Below are 24,275 nucleotides of genomic sequence, written 5' to 3'. Positions count from 1 at the left end.
AGTAACTTAAAATTGCAAAAATCACAGCCATAATGAAGTTGTGTACGTTGAAACCAGCTTGGGAATGCTGTGTGACCACATCTATTTGATAAAAAGGAGCATAAATAGCCACTCTCTCAGTACTCTGCCCAAACTCCATCTCTAAACATGCCTACACCAGAGTCATGTGCAAGTAGGTGTGTTCTTGTTATCGTACATACTTGCATACAGACTATATAAACAGCTATACTGGATCAGACCAATGGTCCTTCTTGCCCAGTATACTGTTTTCAATAGTAGCCAATCTAGGTCACAACTACCTGGCAAAAAGCCCAGATAATAGCAACATTCCATGCTACCGATCCAGGGCAGGCAGTGGCTTCCCCCATGTCTGTCTCAATAGCAGACTATGGACCTTTCCTCAGGTAGGGGGTAATTCTATACAGTGGGGGCTAATATTTCTGCACCAAATATGCAAATGATTAAAAAATATCATATACACATAAATGTGGGCAGATACAGAAACAAATGCCAGAATGTCCCCTAAGCACTCTTCTGTAAATACGTCTATACAGTACGTTCTCATTATTCACGGTAGTATGTTTCACAAAAATGTTCACGAACTGCAAAACTGCAAATAACAAAACACCGTGACTATGGGAAAAGAGAGGTTAGATTCCAGCCGTACACATTGCGCCTCAAAATCATGGAGAGTGAATGCGGCATTCTAATGGGAAAATAGGGTTAGGTTCCTGCATGGGACAGCACTTGGAGTACCTGTAGACCAATGGTCTCAAACTCACGGCCTGGGGGCCACATGCGGCCCGCCAAGTACTATTTTGAGGCCCTCGGTATGTTTATCATAATCACAAAAGGAAAATAAAACAGTTTCTTGATCATATGTCTCTTTAGCTATAAATTACAATATTATTATTAAGACTTAGCTACTAGACACTGGTTCTTCTGCTGTTCTATTGTCCTTTGATACTTACCTTTTGGAAGTCAATATGGGGACAGATTAATACCATACTGGAGGCATCAATTCCATTGATGTATAAGGTAGTTATATGTGGAACGTTACCCCATGGACCGCTATAAATGCCAGTTTTTCCTTATTATGACCATAGCTGCAATTGGAATTACTCGCAATTGGATTACTCGCAATTGGAAGAATTGGGATCACCTTAGTTTTCCTTTTTGGTGGGCGAGCTTATGTTTAACTTATAAATATGAGAAAATGAATGCTGACATGCTGGGGCATAATACGATATTCAAATTAGTTTGGGGTCCATTGACGTCTTTTGTATATTTGCTATAGTTGTCCTTTATCTTTATTTTCCGTTGTTTTTCACCCACACATCCAGGGTGGGTGGGAGCAGTAGGGGGGTATATCTTTTGTTTTGGTATTATTCCTGATGGTAATGATGGATGAGAGAGGGAATTTTTATGTTTTGTATAGATACTGATTGATTATAAGTGCTTGGTTGATTATCATTATTTGTATATAAATTGTATTGCACTTTTTGTTGGCATTAAAAACTAAAGTTAAAAAAAGAAAAATACTTAGCCAAAAGGAAAGATTTATAAACTATAAAGAGTTTTACCTCATGCAAAATTGTCATTTTTTTAATAAAACATTAACTATTTCCTCCAAGTACCTACAAATCCAAAATGTGTCCCTGCAAAGGGTTTGAGTTTGAGACCACTGCTGTAGATGCTTGTAATTCACTCTCTGGACACTTGGGAGCCATATCTGGAAGCAAACGCCAGACCACAAAGTGAAAGCGAAAGCAAAGAAAGCTGGGTTTGGAAGAGCGGGTTCACGAATACACAAACACTCGGCATGAATGGTGAATAGCGATCACAATAGATGCAACGGCAGATATGTGAAATGGCGCATTGGGAATGCGTGAATAACAAAAACAATCTGTATCTTCCATAGCAGGGGTCTCAAAGTCCCTCCTTGAGGGTCGCAATGCAGTCGAGTTTTCAGGATTTCCCCAATAAATATGCATGAGATCTATATGCATGCACTGCTTTCAATGCATATTAATTGGGGAAATCCTGAAATCCGACTGGATTGCGGCCCTCAAGGAGGGACTTTGAGATCCGTGTTCCATAGTGTGTATTTTGCAAGGGGTCTTTCATTCACATAAAATACCATAAACTACACAGTTCTAAGGCTGGCACAGTTCTAAGGCTGCTCAAATTATAGGTGTACGTTTTCACCATTACTCTAGAGAAGGGGTGTCAAAGTCCCCCATTGAGGGCCTCAATCCAGTTTGGTTTTCAAGATTCCCCCAATGAATATGCATGAGATCTATTTGCATGCACTGCTTTCATTTTATGTTAATAGATCTCATGCATATTCATTAGGGAAATCCTGTAAACCTGATTGGATTGCAGCCTTCGAGGAGGGACTTTGACACCCCTGCTCTAGAGTGAAATGGTGTGATAGCCATGTTAGTCCACTCTTCAAGGTAATATGTAGAAATAAAACAAAAACAGGGGGTGGGGGGGTGTCACATGATGGCTGGTATCTAAACGGACGTCCAAGCATGGAACTCCGCTCTAACTCCCCCATGATACTCTCTTATCTTGGTCCGTAGCCGATGAATTCCCTCATAAACAGCTTTCTGAGCTTACCAACGCAAGGGTGCATTGCTAGGACTCGCGTGGCGCCATTTCCAATCTGGCAAAGCGCGGGATGCCAATTAGAGCTCTCAAGGCGCCAAAGAGCACTGTGGCCCAGACGACTAAGATGGCGGGGACTCAAACGAAGACACCTGTGGACCGCTTCCCAGACAAGGTGCTGCAAGTGTCCATGTGGCACTTATCCCAACTGCTTGACGATAAGCTTGCAAAGCTCCACGCCTCGATGGATGACCTTAAGGACGCCCTGGCTGGGCATGCAGCACAAATCCAGAGGGTGGAGGAGCGCGTATCGGCCCAAGAAGACCACGCAGTGGTCGCAGATGGCCGACTTGACTCTTTGGAATCCCGTGTCTACCAGCTCCTCGAACGGGTTGAGGACTGGGAAAATAGGGCCTGGAGGAAGAATCTTCGGATCATAGGGCTCCCTGAAAGTGTGAAAGATTCTGAGCTTCTCCAAGTGGTGGAGAGATGGCTACTGAGAGAGCTGGGCCTACCTGAACAAGCGGGTCTTGATGTAGTTGAGCGTGTTCATCGCGTGGGGCAGCGCTGAGAGGGTGCCGGTAATGGCTGTCTGAGACCTATGTTGGCCAGATTCCACAATTATGCGATTAAGGCGCATCTTTTGAATTTGCTCAAGAAATCTAGAACTTTGACATATGAAGGGGCCAAGCTTATGATGTTCCAGGATTTTTCCACCAAAGGTGCCGAACAGTGCAGAGCCTTCACACCGTATTGCTCGCAGCTGGTCATGCAGGAGATTCGATTTGCTTTTCTCCATCCTGCCAAGGTGAGGTTGACTCACGAAAACCGGTCCTTTACACTGACCACCGTGGAAGAGCTGAAGCGGTTCGTTGAGCAGCTGCCAGCGCAGTAAGACTGCTGTTGGGCTCCTGATAATGAGTCTTTGCCTCCCGGATTAGGGCGATCCTGACTTTGCGTGAGCTTGGTGGATTTCTTTCTCTACACAGGGCTCAAGGGGGTTTTTAGACTTTCTCCTTGACTTTGCTACAATCTGCTTTCGGGAGACCTGGGCCCCGTCGTTTCTGTGCCTTGTCTGATGCCGGTCTCCCTTGAGTCCTTGGCAGCGTGAGCGGCCTGAGACGGGGGCTTCACTGGTCTTCGGGTGAATGGCATTGGACTTTGCCCCGTGTAGAACTCCACGCTTTGCAGCCCTGTTGATGATGGTGGCTTTCCACCCTTTCTCATTTTTCACTTGTTCTGTGTGTTTACCTTGACATTGGTTTTTTGACTGGTTTATGGTACTGTTTCTATAGCTGGGGGTTTGATGGTGGGGGGGAGCATGAGTGACTGTGTGTGGGTGTGATATGTGGCAGGTGGTTGTTTTGGGGATCTGGGTGTATGTGTGGGTTTTGGATGGTTGGGGAGTGATTGAGATAAGGGGGGTAACTGTGGGAAGCACTGGTGGGGGTGGGGGGGTGGGTATGGGGACTTTGGGGGTACAGGTGGGATGGGGAGAGTGGGAGGGGTGCGTCCTGGGACTCTGCTCGGTTCTGTTTCTCATTACAGGTGGGTGGAGCATTGGTTTGGCTGGGAGGCCAACGCTGCTGCCCCACATAGGCTGTTAAATTTGGAGTTTGTCTATTGCTTAGGATTTCCTCATGGGTGCTGTTAAGATTGCTAGCTTCAATATTGATGGGCTGCACTCTCCTGTTAAATGTAGTAAGATGCTTCAGTATTGTAAGAAACTGCATGTGGATGTCCTGCTCCTACAAGAGACTCACCGTAGTGTCTCTGAGCACGCCAAGTTGAAGAGGGACTGGGTGGGGGAGGTAGCGTATGCTTCATACAATAGTAGACAATGAGGCATTGCTATCCTCTTTCACAAAAAGCATACTTGTACCTTACTTAAAGTGATTCAGGACTCTGAAGGCCAATATGTGATTTGGGGAAAAAAATATGTCTTTTGCTCCCTTTATGCCCCTAATGTATACTCTCAGATTTTTCTCTGTACTAGTGGCTGCTCTCACTCCTTTCTCTGAATATCAGCTGGTATTGGGTGGGTGGTATTGGGTGTAACATTACCGCTGACCCCCCTCATTGATTGTAAGCCTCCCAAACCTAGGTTGAAAGGGGGGCGACCAAAAAGGGGTGAACTTTGTCATGCGTCAGTTGGGACTATTTGATCTGTGGCGTATGCTCTATCCTGACGAATCTGACTTCACTTTTCATTCCCTAGTCCATAATGTACATAGTTGCCTGGACTATCTACTGGTGGCCCCTTCCCTTCTGTCAGGAGTATCCCAGGTGATGATGGAGGACGGTGTCATGTCTGATCATCGCTCAGTCTGGATGGAGCTGATTGACACACAGGGGTCCCGGCGATTCCACACTGGTTGGCATCTGAATCCCACGCTGTACAAGGATGCCGAGTTTTGTGCCTTCCTTGTGCGGCAGTGGGATTCTTTTATAGCCGAAAACCCTGCTTCTCACATTTCAGAGGTGGTGTTTTGGGAGGCCAGTAAAGCTGTCTTACGGTGTAAAATCCTTGAGTACACTGCTCGAAAACGGAAAGCTCAGGATAAGGCACTGTTGGACTTGGCACAGCGTTTGGGCGCAGTGCGGGGGGATCTCCATAAATCTGGTGCTACTACTGATCGGGCCCAATACTTAACTTTATGAAGGCAAATTAATGAGTTACTGGCGGACAGAGCCCTTAGGGATATCTGGATGTACAAATACCGCCTACACCAGTAGGGAAATAAGGCAGGTAAACTGTTGGCCTCATTGGTTACTGCAAGGGCTCAAAAGCGCCTTATTCCTAAAATTAGGGCCTCGAATGGGAGTGAGGTGACGACCTTGGCAGGTATTCAACAGAGTTTTGTTGACTTTTATCAGGCTCTGTATGATTGGGGGACTTGTGACACCGAACAGAGGACTATTTTCTTTAAGGACCTTCCGACTTTGGGGCAGGAACAACGGAAGTGCTGAATGCTGGAATGTGCAAGGGCTGGAAATTCAGAAAGCTATTAAGGCCTTGAAATTAGCTAAAGCACTTGGGCCTGACGGGCTGGGTCCTGAATATTACAAGCTGTTGGGGGCTCGGGTGGTAGGCCCTTTTCAAGCCCTGTGTGGGACCCTTTGTTGGGGGGGGGGGGGGGTTGCCTCCGCATAGGCTTACCCATGCACACATTGTGGTTCTACCGAAACCGGGCAGTTGGGGTCCTACTGGCCCATTTCATTGCTAAATCAAGACATCAAGCTGTTTGCTGACATCATGGCTGCTCGTCTGGGCCAGGTTTTGCCCTACCTGGTCCACCCGGACCAGGCTGGCTTTGTGCCGGGCAGGTATTCATCTACTAATGTCCTGCGCACGCTATCGGTGTTGCAGAATCCTGGACTTGGGTGGGGGGGGTATACTGGCCAGCAGAACACCCTCATAGTTAGTCTGAACGCTGAAAAAGCGTTTGATAAAGTGCTATGGGATTACCTTTTTTGGGTTTTGCCCCAATTAGGCATTATGGGGAGTTTTCTGGCTGGGATCCGCTCCTTATATGCTCACCCTACTGCCCAGATTTTGGTAAATGGGGAGCTCACTTCTTTCACTTTAGAGAGAGGCACGCAGCAGGGTTGCCCCCTTTCTCCTATGTTATTTGTTTTGCCCTTGGAGCCTCTAGCAACAAAACTTTGCCAGCACCGAACCTTGCGCGGTATCCGGATGGGGTCCCAGGAATTTAAAATTAACTTGTTTGCGGACGATATGCTCATCTTTTGGGGGGATGCGGCAACGGGAGTTCCCCAGTTAATAGAGCTTATTCAGCGATTTGGTGCATTCTCCGGGCTGCGGATTAACTTTGATTAGTCTGAGGCCTTAGCATTCAACCCTCCTTGCGCTCTGTGGCATGATCCCTCCTTTCCATTGCAGTGGTCCAAGGGTATGCTTAAGTATTTGGGGGGTTATTTGCACACAGATCCTGGGGTGGTTTATCGGAAGAATGTGCTAGATAAACTGGATGCTATCCGAGCCCTATGCAAGAGGTGGATGGAGTTTCCCCTATCGTTTCTTGGGCGTATCGCCTTTATCAAAATGGTTCTCCTACCAAAGTTGCTTTATCCTCTTCAAATGGTGCCGCTTTGGATTAAGCAGAAGGATGTGCAGGCTTATAAAGGGGTTGTTTCTTTTTTTGTATGGCGCTCGCGACAGGTGAGAATTGGGTATCACAAGCTGGTCCGGGAGCGGGAGCGAGGTGGCGTGAATTTGCCTGATTTGCGTCTTTATAATGTTGCTGCTGAGGTGGGTGCTGCTAAGTTTGCTCCGGCAGGGTTTTGGCATCTCTAGGTGGCCCCAGTGTCGGTCTTTAATATTCTGTGGCACGGAGCCAGGGCTTGTGCCTCTATGCTTTGGCCCTTGTGCATGGCGTGGTGTTGGTGGCGATCTTCTCTGGGGAAAGCGGTGGGTCCTTCACCCTTTTCGGAATGTGTGGGTAACCCTAGGTTCCCTGCTGACTTGTCCCATGTCTTTTTTTGTCAGGCCGGAGGTCTGGCTGTCGGTTTGTAGGGCAGGTTGCTTGTTTGGGGGCGGTCCCCTCTTTTCAGGCTAGGATAGGTGGGGCTGGAATGAGGGGTCAGTACTCGCTTAACTTCAGCGCACAGTTATTGTTTGGCGCTCTGTCTGTCGGGTGGTTTGGTGCCCACTTTTTCTCCCTTGGATCAAGATTTTATGTCCGTCCCTTCTGAGCTAAATATGCTATTGGGGTGGTATAAATTAGGGAAAGCATGGAAGCCTACACGGGTTCTAGATTGGATGGCGAAGGATTGGAGCTCCGAATTGGGAGAGCTGGTTTCTGCTGAGGAATTAGCTTTGTGCTTTCGGGAATATGCAACATCCTCCCCAAATGTGGGTTTGCAAGAGGTGCATCTAAATATTTTACACAAGGCCTATATCATGCGCTGTAAAGGGCATAAGATGGGGCTATGAGCAGATGCCTGTTGCCCTCGCTGCCCGGCTCTTCGGGTTTTGTTGGTGCACCATTTTTTTGGGAATGTTCCCTTGTGGATACCCGTGCTTCGGGTGCTGGAGAGTATTATTGGGCAGTCCTTAGAATGGTCTTATAAGACGTTGCTGTTGGGTGTCACGAGTCCCCTGGTGGAGGCTGGCATTTCAGAGCCTCAGCGGTGTTTTATCTTAGTGGCTTTGGGAATAATTTAAAAAACTCATACTACAACATTGGGTGGGAGATGTGCTTCCTACAGTCCAACAGTGGCGAGCTAACATGTCGCAGATGGTGAGTTGGGAGCGACAGCATAGGAAGGAGGCAACCAGTTGGAAATCTGTAGCTTACCTGGATTGCTGGAGTTCTTTTTAGAGCAGGTTGGAGTCTTGGGATGCACGGGTGGGAGGGGTGGGGGGTGGGGAGAAGGTCTCTTTCTCTATTCAAAAATTGGACTTTGCCTGGGAGATGCTTATATAGATGCTATACCTGTTTTGTCTCTTGCATTATGCTGATCTCTTTTCTGGTTGACTTTTGTATTTTCTTCTGTGCATTGTTTCTTTAATAAAAAAATTTTCAAAAAAAAAGAAATAAAACAAAAACAAAGAGGGAAAAAGTAATACCTTTTTTATTGGACTAACTTAATGTAGTTTATGATTAGCTTTTGAAGGTAACCCCTTCTTCCGCGGATCAGAAAACTCTAGAATTCTATAAAGTAAAGTACACTCCTAGTTTCCTTACAGAATAGGTAGCAATGATGTAGTAAGGGGGGTGGGCGAAGGGGACAGTCCACTCCGGCGGGTGTCGTCTTAGCAAGGGTGCAGGAACCGTCCTCCTCTCTGCCCCTTTCCCCCACTGCCACGTGTGCGTGCCACTTCCCTTCCCCCATTCCACTGTAATGTTCCTGGCGCAAGCAGCTTCCCCTAAACTGCTGTCGCATCACTTCCTCTGATGTCACTTTCTGGACCCGCGCCTAGGAAGTGATGTCAGAGGAAAAGCCAATGCTGATGCCACAGCAGCTTGGGGGTTGCTGCTTGATGGAAGGGAAGTGGCGCATGCACACAACAGGAAGTGGTGAAGGAGCATGTGGAGGTGGGGGGGGGCAGAGAAGAGGGCAGGGGAGGGGCGCCTCACATCCTCACTAAGCCACTAATAGGTACCACATAGTTACCCTCTAGGCACCTAAATATAGACCCACATTTATGTCCTCATATACTGGAAAACAAACAGGAGAACAGCAATCCCGTGCAAAAGAAATACCACCAAAGGAACAATGGAGTAGACGGCAGCACAATAGATGCTGATATTGTTCACAAAGACAAGCTTTATTATTATTATTATTATTTTTTTTTTGCAATGGAATGCATCTTTTTATTATCTTAAATATTTAGGATCCTCCAGAGTAGAGCGCAGTAATCCTGCATAGTTTTTTATTTTTATTTTTTATTCTTTATTGATTTTCTAAACTTCAAATGGAAAGGGTAATTGCCATGCAGCAGGGAAATTTTAAGAAATTTCAGGTTATTTGGGAGCCATTAACAAGATACTGTAAAGATTGAAATTACTGCATAGAATAAATATTATTTTTTTTGCCTTTTGTTCATACACGTCCAGGATGGGGGGGAGCTGGAATATTTTTTTGATTTCTTATGTTTATGAATAATTGTTGGGTATAAGGGAGGGGGATATTTGATGCGAGTTGGAATTTGATGATATATTAAGTGATGTTAAACTATAAAATGATTGTATTTTATGTTACACTTAATGTGAGTTTAAAAAATGAATAAAGATTAATAAAAAAACTTCAAAAGTGCAATACACAAATATATATCATACAATAAGTTAATAAAAGCACATTCAACTTACAAATATGCATAACCAACTATTTTCTCCCCCCCATGATTATTCAATAAAACGCAGAAACATAGACTATCCCAATAACCTTACCCTATTCAGATTTAAAATATCCTCCCGCCCCCCTCCCACTCCAGATGGACATACTCAAAAGTCAAATTAGGACAGAAGTCCCCCCCACCTACCCTTTCCTGGATGTGTACGAAAATAAACCAAAACTGACTCATAATCAAAGACCTACTATAGTGAGGTAATATAAGATGTCAACGGCCCTCAAACCAGCTTAAATAAATTACTATGCCCCCAAACTATCGGCATTCATTTTTTCATATCTATAGCTGGAGCACAAATTTGCCCACCAGAAAGGAAAATTTAGGCGGTCATAGTTCTTCCAATTTTGGGTTACCATCTGCATGGCTATCCCAGTCATGACAAGAAAAAGGCGGCATTTATTAGAACATCAGTGTTTCAGTGACCAGATGACTCAACACAGATTGCGTTGTGGCCAACAGGCCTGCATGAGGAGTCGATACTTGCCAATGGTAATTGTTACTTGAGCAGACTGGATGGGCCATTTGGCCTTCATCTGCCATCATATATCTGTGTTTTTATAAATTGTGTAATACAGCAAGGTTCTCTATGTGGAAAACTGTTATAAGTGGTACCAAAGACACTGAAAATGCTGAAGTATCCAAAAGAATTAGAACGATCTTCGCAAATAACATCAGCATCTACTGGGTTGCCATCCACTCCATTGTTTCTTTGGTGTCCTTATATATTGGTATATACATGCAAAAAAGCTCTTATCAATTACCTCCATAGTGGCTGAATATGACCACTAGGGGCAATTCTATAACTGGGCACTTCCTTTTAGGTGCCCTGAGGATGGGTGGTGGAAGCTTACTCTTTGAAACCATAACAAAGAAAGAATCTCATTACTCCACTTAAAAACGGAAGAACCACAAAACCAAACTTCTTGCACATACAGGTGCAAGAATAAGTGGAGTCAATGATGATCAAAACAATGTAGAAATTGCCTCTATACAGAAACTCTCAGGGTCCTTCGTTAAAGAAAGGGTGTTTCTTCAAAGGAAAATTGAACAGTTAGAAAACTATAATAGAAGGTTAAACCTGAGAGTTCTGAATTTTCCTAAGTCTTCTGCTTTAACGCCGTTGGATATGTTCAAAAAATATTTGATGTAAAATCTAAAATATACAACAGTGTCTATTCTGCCAATAAACAGGATCTATTATCTTCCTAGGAAGATAGTAATCAGGTTGATAAACCACAATCATTTGACTTCAATAATATAGCAGATATAATGAAAGCTCTCATGAGGAAATTGAATATAAAGGAACCTTACTAATATCATTTGTTTTTGAGCAGGACTTAAATTCCTTGATGAGAATGTTTTTTTTGGTATTCACACAATCTATTTTTTGGTCAAAAGATCTGGATCTTCCCAGATGTTACTGAGACAACTCAGGATTGGAGAAAACTTTTTCTGAGTATGAGGGAAGAAGTAAAAAAAATGGGAGCTATATTCTTGCTAAGTTATCCATGCAAATGTATCATTCGCTATACCGGGATCGAATATGTATTTTTTGTACAGAGCAATTTCGTAGCTTTCTGGACACAAAGAAAATGATATAGTTATATAGTTAGTGGCTGCTTTAAAAGAAATGAGCCGTTTTTTTTCTATAGTCATGTCAAACCTTTTCTTCTATAATGGTGTTTAATTAGTTAGATCTCCTTATCTTTTCTTATTTGTTTCTCCACCTTATTGAGGTCAAATAAGAGCTTACAATGTTTGTTAGGATTTTTTTTTTTTTTTTAATATATCTTTATTCATTTTAAAGCCAAAAATAAATGCAACATATTTTACAGACATTTTACATTTTAACAACACTTAACTTCTATCAAATTATATTTATGACAAAATACATATATCATCCCCCCCTTTATACATATCCAACAATTGCACTCTAATTAAAAGTAACTCCCCACCCCCCTCCCTGGACGTGTATGATCAATGGGCAAAATCAACAATCATTCCTTACAGAATTTTGTCAATGGCTCCCAAACATCCATAAATTTCCTATAATGTCCCTGTTGTATGGCCATCATGCATTCCATTTTAAAAGTATGACATAGAGATTCCCACCAAAAAGTATAATTTAACCGATCCCACTTTTCTAATTCCTCAAAATAAGCTGTATGGCAACCCCTGTCATAATACAGAGAAGTTTATTATTATGGGAAAATTTTTGGCTTTTGGCCCTCATTAACGTGCCAAATAGCATGGTATCGTACGTCAATGCCACTGGATTTTCTAATAATTTATTCACTTGATCCCAAATTGATCTCCAAAATTTAAGTATCAATGGACAATCGAACAGTAAATGATCCAATGTCCCTACCTTGAAATGACAGTGCCAGCATCTATTTGTTTGTTAGGATTTAATACCCAGCTCAAAACATGTATTGGGTTACTTTAATAACCTGAATGTTAAAGCTTATTAGATTATTATTTCTGAGTTAGGGAAATTTAATTTGAAATTGTAATACCAATGCTCTGTTTTTCTGTAACAAGAGATTGTCTTGTGTATTTGTTTTGAAAAATGAAAAAATAAATAATAAATAATAATAATTTAAAAAGTGGAGAAAATGGGAACCCCGGGTCTCATCTTAGTGAGAGCGCAGGCACCCGTCCTCCTCTCTGCCCCTTCCCCATCCCCCCACTGCCAATGATGATGATGATGAGCCGGGGCAGGGCCTATGGCCGCTATTGGGCGGAGGTCAGACTTTCCTCCTGCTCCCGAAGATGGAGGGAGCCTTCGGGAGCCTTGTCGCAAGGAGCAGGAGGGACCGGGCACCCCTCCTGTTCCCAACTATAAAGGTACCGGGGTGGGAGGCCTAGGAGCAGGAGGGACTGAGCACCCCTCCTGCTCCCAACTTTTTGGTGCCAGGAGAGGAGCGAGGGCCGTGCAGGAAGGGGGGCCAGGGCCGTGCCATACCAAGCTGAGGGAGGGCAAGGGAGAGATCATGGCCTGGGGGGGAGGGTGTCGGGCAGGGCTGTTGTGTCGAGCCGGAGGGTGAGGCTAGTGTAGGCTCTCCTGCCTGCCCTGCTCAGCCCCAATCTCTCTTGCCTGCTCGCCGGACTCTCTTGTTCTCTGCCGCCGTTCCCCGCAGTCCAGGTCCGCTTTAAAACCACAGGCTTGCACTGCAGGGAACAGCGGCAGAGAGCAGGAGAATCCGGGAGCAGGCAAGAGAGATCTGGGCAGAGCAGGGCAGGCAGGAGAGATCGGGGTTGAGCCCTGACAGCAGTGACAGGAGGCTGCTTCTGTCACTACTCTAAGGGTGTGCGCATGAGCGGGGATTGCTCTCTAGTGATCCTGGCCATGGGTAGGGGGCGTGTTAACGATCGTCCCCATTTGCATGCATGCCTTTAGTGAATTTGTCGGCCAGCATGCAAATGGAAACGGATCGTACACGGTTTGGAGGTTTAGTGAATCTAGGCCTTAGTTACTATACAACACTGTTAATGTATAATACGAAGTGGCGGAGGAGAATGGGCAAAGGATAGGCCAAAAATGAAACAGATTAAGGGCAATTTGCCTAAATATAGGCACCAATAGTGCGCCTGGTTTATAGACCAGTAGTGCTTAAGTGCATGATTGGAGCCAATAACTGGCAGGTACGCACATAAGTGCTAGGCTAAATTATGTTGTTACAAAAGATTTCTGGAGAGAACTTTCTCTTTTCAAGCTGCCAAATTGAATGATTGGTTTGGTAAAATTATACTAGGATCCTGTTCTCATCTTGATTTTAGAAAACTATTGAAGACCCAACTGTTTGAAAAATTTGTATTCTAACTGGTTGTTTCGTTTAATAATTCTATGCTTCCGTCTTGCAATGTATCTTCTTTTAAATTGTATTTTTACTGTATGGTCGGTTCTTATTTGTTGTAATTCACTTAGAACCATTCTTTTAAATTGCATTTTTCTTTTAAATCATATTTTCTACTGTAGGACCAATTCTTATTTATTGTATTTTGTTTTGGATTGTTTTTCCTTTTAAATTGTACTCTCCACTGTATGACTTGTGCTTATTTGTTGTAAACCATCTAGAACCATTTTTGGTCAGGCGGTAATATAAAAATAAAATAATAATTATTATTATTATAAACAGTGTGCCTAAATCGTTTAGCATATGACTTTCAGGGGGTGTACATGTGGGTGGAGCATGAGTGTGTCACAGGAGTATCACCAGGCAATGCATGCTTGGAGCAACCTTACAGAAACTGTCAGAACATGTAGGGATGCCATTCTGAAACAGGGCGAAATCGGCACACTGATTTCCCCACCCCTGTGTAAGAATTATGAATTATTCCCATTCCCTCTCCCCTCTTCCCATTCCCTCTCCTTACTTTAGCTCAGTCTATTGGTCTAAAACTACTTGGCATAATCATAGACAAAGATTTAACTTTTCATGATCAGATTAGTTCTGTGGTAAAAATCTGCTTTCATAAACTCCGGCTTATTCGCTCTCTAACTTCTATCCTCGAAACTAAAGCTATTACAACCCTTGTTCATTCATTAGTTATCTCTCATCTTGATTACTGCAACTCTCTTTATAACGGAATCCCCCCAAAAGAATTACGACGTCTACAGCTCATCCAAAACACGGCAATAAAACTCATACATAAGTTAGGGAAATATGATCATGTTACCCCCCCTTCTGAAAGAAGCCCACTGGCTACCTATCACACACCGTATTACCTATAAAACACTTATGCTATGTATGTACCACAAATTTGAATCTTATGCATATGAAAAGAAATTGTTTTCTCGATCCTCTACAAACTTGACACGAAACAAATCACCTTGGTCATTCTTAGATTTATATGTTCGTTCTGCTCTATAGACACTTCTGCCTCTCTCTCTCTCTCTCTCTATCTCTCTCTATTTCTCTTTCTCTCTCTCTTCCTTTATCTTTCTCTCTCTTTCTCTTATCCCTCCTGTTTCTCTGTCTTTTTCTGTTCCTTTTCTAAGCAGTTCCAGATACTCTGGATCCTTTTCATTAATCTAGTTTTATTCAAACGATTGTAGATACGAATATTTGATACATGATTTTTATTATGATTCTATGTGTTTGAGCTGCTTTCTGTTTATAATTCTTATAATATTCAATAAAATTATTGAACCAAAAAAAAAAAAAAACAAAAAAAAACCACTTATGCTAGTCTTTAAAATCAAACTCTCTCGTCTTCCACCCTTCCCGGACAAACTCCTCATCCCTTTCTGTCCGTCTCGGACTCTTAGATCAGCAGATCAGAACCTACTATCTGTTCCCTCTATTAAAGAATTTTATTTCACCAGGAAAATCAACTTCTCCGTAGTTGCCCCAACTTTATGGAATGCCTTGCCATCCCAACTCCGCCACGAAAATCTCCTTGATAAATTCAAGACCAAACTAAAAATATTCTTATTTCTAGATGCTTTCCACAGCTCCTAATTTTCCCATCATTAAGTCCACCAACCGCTTTTAAGAAGCGACCCAATTCCTAATGTTTTATCCCTTTCCTTCTCTTTTCTTTTTAACCTAAATTTTTTTTTTCTTTCTCCACTCCTAACAATGTAACTCTACCCCCCTTTTCTCCTCCAACCCCCACTCTCATGTTTGTATTTGTAAAACATCTTTAATGTGCACTTTTCCCCCTTTTATAAGTATTATTTTAATTCTTTATTTTTTCTTAGCATTGTAAACCGGCTAGATACTTGTTGATGGTCGGTATATTAAAAATAATAAAACTTGAAACTTGACAGGCATTGCATTGCATACTGCAAAGACTCATAGTAACATAGTAACATAGTAGATGACGGCAGATAAAGCCCCAATGGTCCATCCAGTCTGCCCAACCTGATTCAATTTAAATTTTTACATTTTTTCTTCTTAGCTATTTCTGGGCAAGAATCCAGAGCTCTACCCGGTACTGTGCTTGGGTTCCTACTGCCGAAATCTCCGTCAAAACCTACTCCAGCCTATCTATACCCTCCCAGCCATTGAAGCCCTCCTCAGCCCATCCTCCACCAAATGGCCATATACAGACACAGACCGTGCAAGTCTGCCCAGTACTGGCCTTAGTTCAATTTTGAATATTATTTTCTGATTCTAGATCTTCTGTGTTCATCCCACGCTTCTTTGAATTCAGTCACAGTTTTACTCTCCACCACCTCTCTCGGGAGCGCATTCCAGGCATCCACCACCCTCTCCGTAAAGTAGAATTTCCTAACATTGCCTTTGAATCTACCACCCCTCAACCTCAAATTATGTCCTCTGGTTTTACCATTTTCCTTTCTCTGTAAAAGATTATGTTCTACATTAATACCCTTCAAGTATTTGAACGTCTGAATCATATCTCCCCTGTCTCTCCTTTCCTCTAGGGTATACATATTCAGGGCTTCCAGGCTCTCCTCATACGTCTTCTGGCACAAGCCTCCTATCATTTTCATCATCCTCCTCTGGACTGCTTCAAGTCTTCTTATGTCCTTCGCCAGATACGATCTCCAAAACTGAACACAATACTCCAAGTGGGGCCTTACCAATGACCTGTACAGGGGCATCAACACTTTCTTCCTTCTACGGGCTACGCCTCTTTTTATACAGCCCATCATCCTTCTGGCAGCAGCCACTGCCTTGTCACACTGTTTTTTCGCCTTTAGATCTTCGGACACTATCACCCCAAGGTCCCTCTCCCCGTCCGTGCATATCAGCTTCTCTCCTCCTAGCATATACGGTTCCTTCCGATTATTAATCCCCAAATGCATTACTCTGCATTTCTTTGCATTGAATTTTAGTTGCCAGGCATTAGACCATTCCTCTAACTTTTGCAGATCCTTTTTCATATTTTCCACTCTCTCTTTGGTGTCTACTCTGTTACAAATCTTGGTATCATCTGCAAAAAGGCACACTTTTCCTTCTAACCCTTCAGCAATGTCACTCACAAACATATTGAACAGGATTGGCCCCAGCACCGAACCCTGAGGGACTCCACTACTCCACTCCTCCGAACGACTTCCATTAACCACCACCCTCTGACATCTGTCTGGCAGCCAGTTTCTAACCCAGTTCACCACTTTGGGTCTTAATTTCAGCCCTTCAAGTTTGTTCAACTGCCTCCTATGAGGAACTGTATCAAAGGCTTTGCTGAAATATAAGTAAATTACATCTAGCATATGTCCTAGATCCACTCTGGTCACCCAATCAAAAAATTCAATCAGGTTCATTTGGCACGATTTACCTTTTGTAAAACCATGTTGCCTCGGATCCTGTAACCCATTAGATTCAAGGAAGTACACTATCCTTTCTTTCAGCAACACTTCCATTATTTTAATTATGTTAATCAGGCCCTTGTCTAAGTGCTGAGTTGGAGGGTGATCACGATGTAAAAGCATGTACTTTTTATCCACCAATCATTAGATGTGTAAATGAGAGAGTTACTATGATGTCATTAGCTTAGAAGCATAATAAAAGGGACTCGGAGCTAGCCATGGCAGCGCCTCCATCCCGACTCGTATCCTGTGTGTGTGTGTGTGTGTTCGCTGTGTTCCATTCCTACAAGAACAGAACCTAACTGCACCACATTTTGGGAAAAAATGAAAACTCTTCTTTTTGATACTTGAACTCTACCCCTCCTCCAACCATGTCGCTTCTCGCCAACCAATGAGGATCTCAACATGAGCATGCTTCCATCTCCGCTCGGACCAAAAATTTTTGACCTAGTAATACTCCCCTCTTAGTAATGGTTCCCTATTATTAAGAATTTTCAAACTGTAATGTCTAGATATTGTCCTTTCGCAATCTCCCTCTAAATCCCTCTCTTACCCTCCTTGTTCCTTATGTGTTCTAAAGTTTTTCCTTTTCTCGCTGTAAGTCGCCTTGAGCCTATATAGGTATTGTGTGATGCATAAATACCAGATTAGATTCTAGAATACTATCAGTAGCGTGCATTGCATGATGCACTTAGGCACGTCCACTTATGCCAGCCGTTCACTTGTCATAAGTAAATGTACCGATGTGGCTTTGCACTAGTATTTCATTACAGCATAGGTGTGCTTTTAAACCATTATGGGGATGATATTCAGCCTGCAGCACCCAGCCGCTTGCTGATCACCACAAGCGTTATATCTGGAAATTCAGTGCTGGGTCATGTCTGGCCTCCAGCATTGAATTTCAGGTTTGTCAAGCTGGCTAGTATGGAGTCAGTTAAGTGCAATATTCAGCATTTAACTAGCTATGGGTTACTGCCTACAGACAGGACTGATTTTTATGCAGTCCTAAATATGCAATTAACCTAGCCAGTTAAGTACCAACTCCACCCCCAGATCAGTCCCAAAATTGCAGGTTTAGCATTTGCACTAACTGGACATTTTCAGCAGCACTAACTAGTTAAATGCTGCTGAAATGACTGGCTAGCCCTGAATTTAACCAGCCAGGAGTCAGTTCTAGCCAGTTAAATCATTTTGAGCATCATCCCCTATAAAATCAGCGTTATGTGCAGTGGGGTAGTAAGGGAGGTTGGTGTATGGGGCGGTGGTGTCCGGCATCACCGTTTCATATGCTCCCCAACACTCTTCCCCTCTGCTTGAGCGCTCCCTGCTCCCACATACCTCTTGAAATGTTCGCCAGCACAAGCATCTTCCACCTGCTGCTAATGCTGGTCTCGGCTCCCTTCTGACATCACATCCTGGTTCTGCGAGCAGGAAGTGACATCAGAAGGGAGCCGACACTGGCGTGAGCTGCAAGTGGAAGATGTTGCTCGCACCAACAAACATTTCAAGAGGTACGCAGGGGAGCAGAGAAGAGGAGAGGCACTAGCATCCCCCGCAAAGACGGCACCTGGGGTGGTCCACCCTCCCCGCCTCCCCTTATTACGCCATTGGCTAAGTGTTCTCCTTTGTTATACGCAAAATGAGGCACCAATTTATAGAATTGCCGCCATAGTGGGGGTATTCAACAACTATCCAAATAACTTCCCTATGCAATTGGGTTGCATAAACATGAATCCTAAGGATAAATGGATCATTTATTTGTTTAAGAAGGCAGTTTCAGTGGTCCAGCTAATAGAGGCAGGCTAGTTGTGAATGCACATAAACATAAGTATGTCTAAGTTATCTGAAAATCTGAATATTACCTCCATTGTTTTTCATCCTACTGAATGTGTTCCCGATAAAACCTGATCCCAAGACTGTTTAACCATGAAATATGCTGTGTGTACTAAAGCAGATTAACTGAGAAGCTCCTGCTTCATTTTACAGTAAATATGCTCCAAGGCAGCAGCTGGGTTTTGTCCGTGGCATTTCTGATTATCCCAACGTGTCCTGCAAATGGTAAGTTAGTCCCGCTGGCTCCCAAGCTCATTTTTCTGAGCTCTTTTCAAAAGTCAAATCTAATCATCCTGTCTGTGGCGGAACTAATTCTCGGACTGCTTGGATTGTCAGCGGTGGCGAGTTCAGCATGTACAAGCAGCCATGCATTTCTGTGACTAAGAGGAGATTAACTGTGTATGACTGCAGGACAGCTGAATGGCAGGTGTCTATTCTTCGTTTCAAGCACTTGAATTTGGCTGGCAAACAGAAAGCATGTCGGATTGTCAGTGAAATCCACTTTCTGAATCTAGGCTGCTCTCTCTCATCCCCCATAGGTCTATGGCAGTGTGTCTGTGATGAACCAGGATGCACGAACATCACCTGTCAGGGACGGAAGTGCTTTGTGACCATAGACAAAACAGATGGCATCACCAGGCAGACGAAGGGTTGCTTCTCCATGCACTTAATGGAACAGTGTTTTTCCAGCATCACAGGAGCAGCTGTGACAATGTGCTGTGACTCTGATATGTGCAATAGCAACCTCACTATCCCTCAGAACGGTATCGTGTCTCCTACTCTTCTCTTTCTAAGCCCAATCCTTTGTAAGTTTGCGTCAAACACCGCTGCAATGATTTCTGTAGAGTGAGATGGAACTGGAGGAAGATCCGGGACTGGGTAAAACACGGACTTCGCGATAGGCGATAGGCTCAGGAAATACTTTTTTACAGAAAGGGTGGTAGATGCGTGGAACAGTCTGTGTCTGATTTCAAGAAAGCCTTGGATAGGCACGTGGGTTCTCTTAGAGAGAGGAAGAGATAATGGTTACTGTGGATGGGCAGATTGGATGGGCCATTTGGCCTTTATCTGCCATCATGTTTCTATGTTATCCACACGCAGTTAAAAATTCGCTTACCTCGGGGGAGAGCAGGATCCATAAGGTCAATGGAAGTTAAAATGAGGATCTCTGCGGACCCCACATCATGGCCGCTTTCTTTTTAAGGCTGTGCACTTTAGCTCCATGGGATCTATGGGGCCTCCAGGTAGAGGGCATATGGGATACTGGGGTGCAGAAAAGCTGGGCACAACAAAAGGGAGAACTAGGGTGAGACTCCAGTATTCAGTACCAGCAATCCCAACCACTAACAAAAAAGAAGCCAGCAATGGTAGAAGCTAAAAAGAGGATCTCGTGGACCCCACAGAACTAAAAGCGCATGGCCTTAAAAAGAAAGTAGTTGTGACATGGGGTCCGCAGGGATCCTCATTTTTTAACTCCTGTGGATGTTACAGTTCCCATTCACTGCAGATCCTTGTTTTAACTTCTGCAGACCTCATGGATCTTGCTGGAGGGGGGGGGGGGTAAGTTGAGGATACCTGGGATGAGAGGGATTCGTAAGGTCCGCGGGAGTTAAAATGAGGATCCCTGCGGAGCCTATGCGACAGCTGGTGTATGTAACAAAGGACTGGTTTTTCAAAGCTGCCCTAGTATTCTCCTGTCCTGGAAAGGTTTGGTGAAATCAGGCCTATCATGTGCCAGCAGTTTGACTACTTATACATGTCTCATGGGACTGTCATAGGGGAAAACACCCTCCAGGGATTCAAGACAAAGTTAGACAAGTTCCTGCTGAACCAGAACGCCCGCAGGTAGGGCTAGTCTCAGTTAGGGTGCTGGTCTTTGACCAGAGGGCTGCTGCGTGAGCGGACTGCTGGGCACGATGGACCACTGGTCTGACCCAGCAGCGGCAATTCTTATGTTCTTATAACCAAAAGATTTGTTTGGTTAACTTTGGTAATTAGCCCCAAAATTTAAATTTCTCGCCCCACCAAGCAGTTAATTTAAGATAACTGGTTACATATGAAAGACCAGAGGCATCCCACTGTAATTTTGCCATGTGCACACACTACTCATGCGCTAAAAAATATTTTTTATTTTTTTGTGCAGAAGTATGTCTGGGGATGGAGAGTTCTGTGCATATTCTGGGGGCATGTTCTATGCTAATTGGTTACTGCAACTACATTGCTGTTCGCCAACCAATTACGTCAGGTTTAGTGTGTAAGTCCCAAGTGCCTACAAAATAGGTGGCAGTAAGAGCTCACGAGTGGTCGTTGTTGAAAAATTCTGAAAACTGGCCATTTTACCCTAGTGGCAAAAATGGCCTTGGCACACAGGAATGACCCACATAAGAGCATGCTAAGCCTGATTTTTACTACTGTTTGAGAAAAAAAAAAAAAAAAAAGCGCCTCAAAATGACTCATGCAATTGTGTGACTGAAAATGTGTATATAAATCTATGCATCCACAAGATGGTATGTACTTATACCCACACCACGCACAAGCATTTCCAGGGTCATAGTGTGGATAGAGCTGCAATATACGTTCATATTTTATAAAATAACACAAGTACATATACACATTTACACCTTCAGAGAGAGGATCTGTGTGCTATGGGAACCGCTTCAGGGTATTATTTGCAGAGACACATAAATACATTTGTTACTTGTATAAAGTAGGAGCCCTTTTGAACATAGGCTTTCTATTCTAAAAAGAGATTAGGTTCTGGACAGTAGAGTATTCTCTCGCAAGCTGTGCAGAAGGAATCCACTCCAGGTTTTCAACTCCACTTCCTTCTTTTCTAGCGGGTGATAGCCATACATAGGAATGGAGGGTATGGGGGAGACTCCCAGAAATACAGATCTGTTCTGTTCTGAAAGTATAATAAACATTGAACAATCAAAACATCAAAATAACCATACTAATCAGAAACATTTATGGAGCTCAAACATTCATCCAATGAATTATATCAATAGATTCTTCTTCTTACCTTTTAAAGTCTTGCTGACATCAAAATCGAACTTCCTGATTGAAACAGTAGGCAGGCAGAGTAAATACTGACAGGGCAGGGTTCCTGATTGACACACCTAGAAAAGATATTAGCAAGGTAAGAACCTAGGGTTAGATTCACTAAAGATAGCGACTCAATCACTGTTGGTTGATTCTCTGGCCGATTTTCCAACAGTGATTGAATCACTATCAAGTTTGTATGCAAATGATTTGCATGGAGGTGCAAATCATTTGCAAGCAAACCCACCGACTCAATCGCTCAGTGAGCAATTGACACATGCGCAGCGCCCTAACAGTAGTGACAGGGGAAGCTGTCTCCTGTCACTGCTGTCAGGGCTTCTTTTTTTTTAATGGAACAGATGTTCTGTGCGACTTAAACACGCACCATCTGTCCCATTAAAAAAGCCCAACCCAGCAGTAGAGATGCCCATGCCCTCCTGCCAGGAAAAACCTCCCCCCTGAAGAAAAAGGCAGCAGGGATGCACATTCCCTCATGCTACCAGAGGCCCCCATCCCCCTCCAGGCCCCCGTGCTCTGTACCTTAAAGTTGGGAGCAGGAGATACTGAAAACATTTCCTGCTTCTTCTCTCTTCATGATGACACTGAGCCCTAGGCCCCTCCCCAGTGCATCATGTGCTGCATGGTGAGGGGCCTAAGGTCCTGATTGGCTCAGACACCTTGGGCTCCTCCCTTGGGAGGGGCCTGAGGCATCTGAGCCAATCAGGGAGTTCCTTAGGAAGGAACCTAAGGAAGTCCCTGATTGGCCCAGTCTTCCAATTTCCTAAGGTCTGCCTGCAATTTTTCACAATCCGCATACGTTTAATCACCTCCCTCGTTCCAATTTCCAGATCACTTATAAATAAATTAAATAACACTATTCCCAGTACAGATCCCTGCAGCACTCCACTGTTTACTCTCCTCCATTAAGGAAAAATAACCATTTAACCCTACCTTCTGTTTTCTATCCAATAACCAATTCCTAATCCACAATTGAACTTTGCCACCTATCCCATGACACTTTAATTTTCTCAGGAGCCTCTCATGAAGAACTTTGTCAAAAGCTTTCTGAAAATCTAGATACGCTACATCAACCGGCTCACCTTTATCCACATGTTTATTCACACCTTCATAGAAGTCAAGCAAATTGGTGAGACAAGATCTTCCTTGGCTGAACCCATGCCGACTCTTTCCCATTAAATCATGTTTGTTTACGTGTTCTACAATTTTATTTTTATAATTGTTTCCACCATTTTTCCTGGCACTGAAGTCAGGCTTACTGGTCTGTAATTTCCCGGATCTCCCCTGGAACCGTTTTAAAAATCGGCATAACAATCTTCAGGTACTACAGACAATTTTAGCAATAGATTACAGGTCAGCAATTTCATGTTTGAGTTCTTTTAGTACTCTGGAATGTATACCATCCGGTTCAAGTGATTTATCAATTTTTAACTTGTCAGTTTGACTTAGTACATCTTCCAGATTCATCGAGATTTCTTTCAGTTCCTCCACATCATCACCCTTGAAAACCATTTCCAGTTCAGGTAGATCTCTTATATCTTTTTCCGTAAAGACCAAAAGCAAAGAATTCATTCATTCTCTCCACTATGGCCTTATCCTCCCTGAACGTCCCTTTTGCTCCTTGATCATCCAACGGTCCCACGGATTCCCTCACAGGTTTTCTACTTCTGTAATGAGTTTTTGCCTTTTTGCAAGTTTCTCTTCATATTCTTTCTTAGCGTTTTTTAACAATGCTTTGCATCTAACTTGCCAGTGCTTGTGTCTCATTCATTTAAATCCTTTCTCCATTCTTTCAAGGATGTTTTTTTGGCTCTAATAGCCGCTTTCACTTCACCTTTTAATAATGCCGGCTCTCATTTCCTCTTCTTTCCAACTTTGCTGATATGTGGAATACATCTGGTCTGGGCTTCCATGATGGCATTTTTAAATAACATCCACGTCTAACAGCCTGCATTCAAGCTCCTGTGAATCAGTAGGTGAGCTAAGCAACTAGGAAAACAGACCCTGAGCTCCACAAAGTTTTCTGCAGTCTATCCAAACAGGTCCCCAAGGGATTAACCTGCTGCCTGCAGAACCAATTCTGCTTCTTCTCTAGGCAGTCAGAGCTGTCCCCCTAACTGGGGAGCTATGGTACACTGAAAGCCACAAAACAAAACACAGAAAATAATAAAGAAATATAAAGAGTGAACCAGAAACACACCTTCCGACTCGCATGCACAAGGAAAAACTAAAGGGGACAGCAGAGCCCTCTGGAGAAGGAGATGGAGTTAAAAACCTGGAGTGGATTCCTTCTGCATAACTCGTGGGCATGGGGTGAATACCCTACTGTCCAGAAAGGCACACCTATTGCACTAGAAAATATAGATATGTCTATAAAGAATAGTTAAATATTTTTTTAAAGTATTATGTCTTATTATGATTTTTCTGAGAAAAATGGTGTTGGAGTGATAATGACATTTGAGTTTAATTATGAAAATCTTGGAGGTTGCTCTAGGATCCTGCTCATGAACCGAGGAGGGTTGCAATGCTGAGTTTTGTTTAGGATGACAGTCTTGAAATAGCCCTGGGTTATTCGAGAAGGAATGTGTCTGGAAATTATGCACTGGCAAT

At 43.5% G+C, this 24,275-nt stretch overlaps 1 protein-coding gene across 4 annotated transcripts in view; it reads left to right on the top strand.

The window, feature by feature from the left end:
* Positions 1 to 24,275, top strand: part of LOC117357102 (serine/threonine-protein kinase receptor R3-like) — a 141,286-nt gene that overhangs the window by 41,617 nt on the left and 75,394 nt on the right. For 3 of the 4 annotated variants that reach the window (XM_033937357.1, XM_033937356.1, XM_033937359.1), the window contains 2 exons: positions 18,759 to 18,830; positions 19,145 to 19,411. In XM_033937357.1, coding sequence (XP_033793248.1) covers positions 18,764 to 18,830; positions 19,145 to 19,411 — 334 coding nt within the window. In that variant the 5' untranslated portion in view covers positions 18,759 to 18,763. The remainder of the gene's footprint in view (positions 1 to 18,758; positions 18,831 to 19,144; positions 19,412 to 24,275) is intronic. The other variant, XM_033937358.1, reaches the window with a different exon arrangement.

This window comes from Geotrypetes seraphini, chromosome 3, assembly GCF_902459505.1.
Source record: "Geotrypetes seraphini chromosome 3, aGeoSer1.1, whole genome shotgun sequence".
Lineage (NCBI taxonomy): Eukaryota > Metazoa > Chordata > Amphibia > Gymnophiona > Dermophiidae > Geotrypetes > Geotrypetes seraphini.
This window is presented reverse-complemented; position numbering and strand designations above follow the sequence as displayed.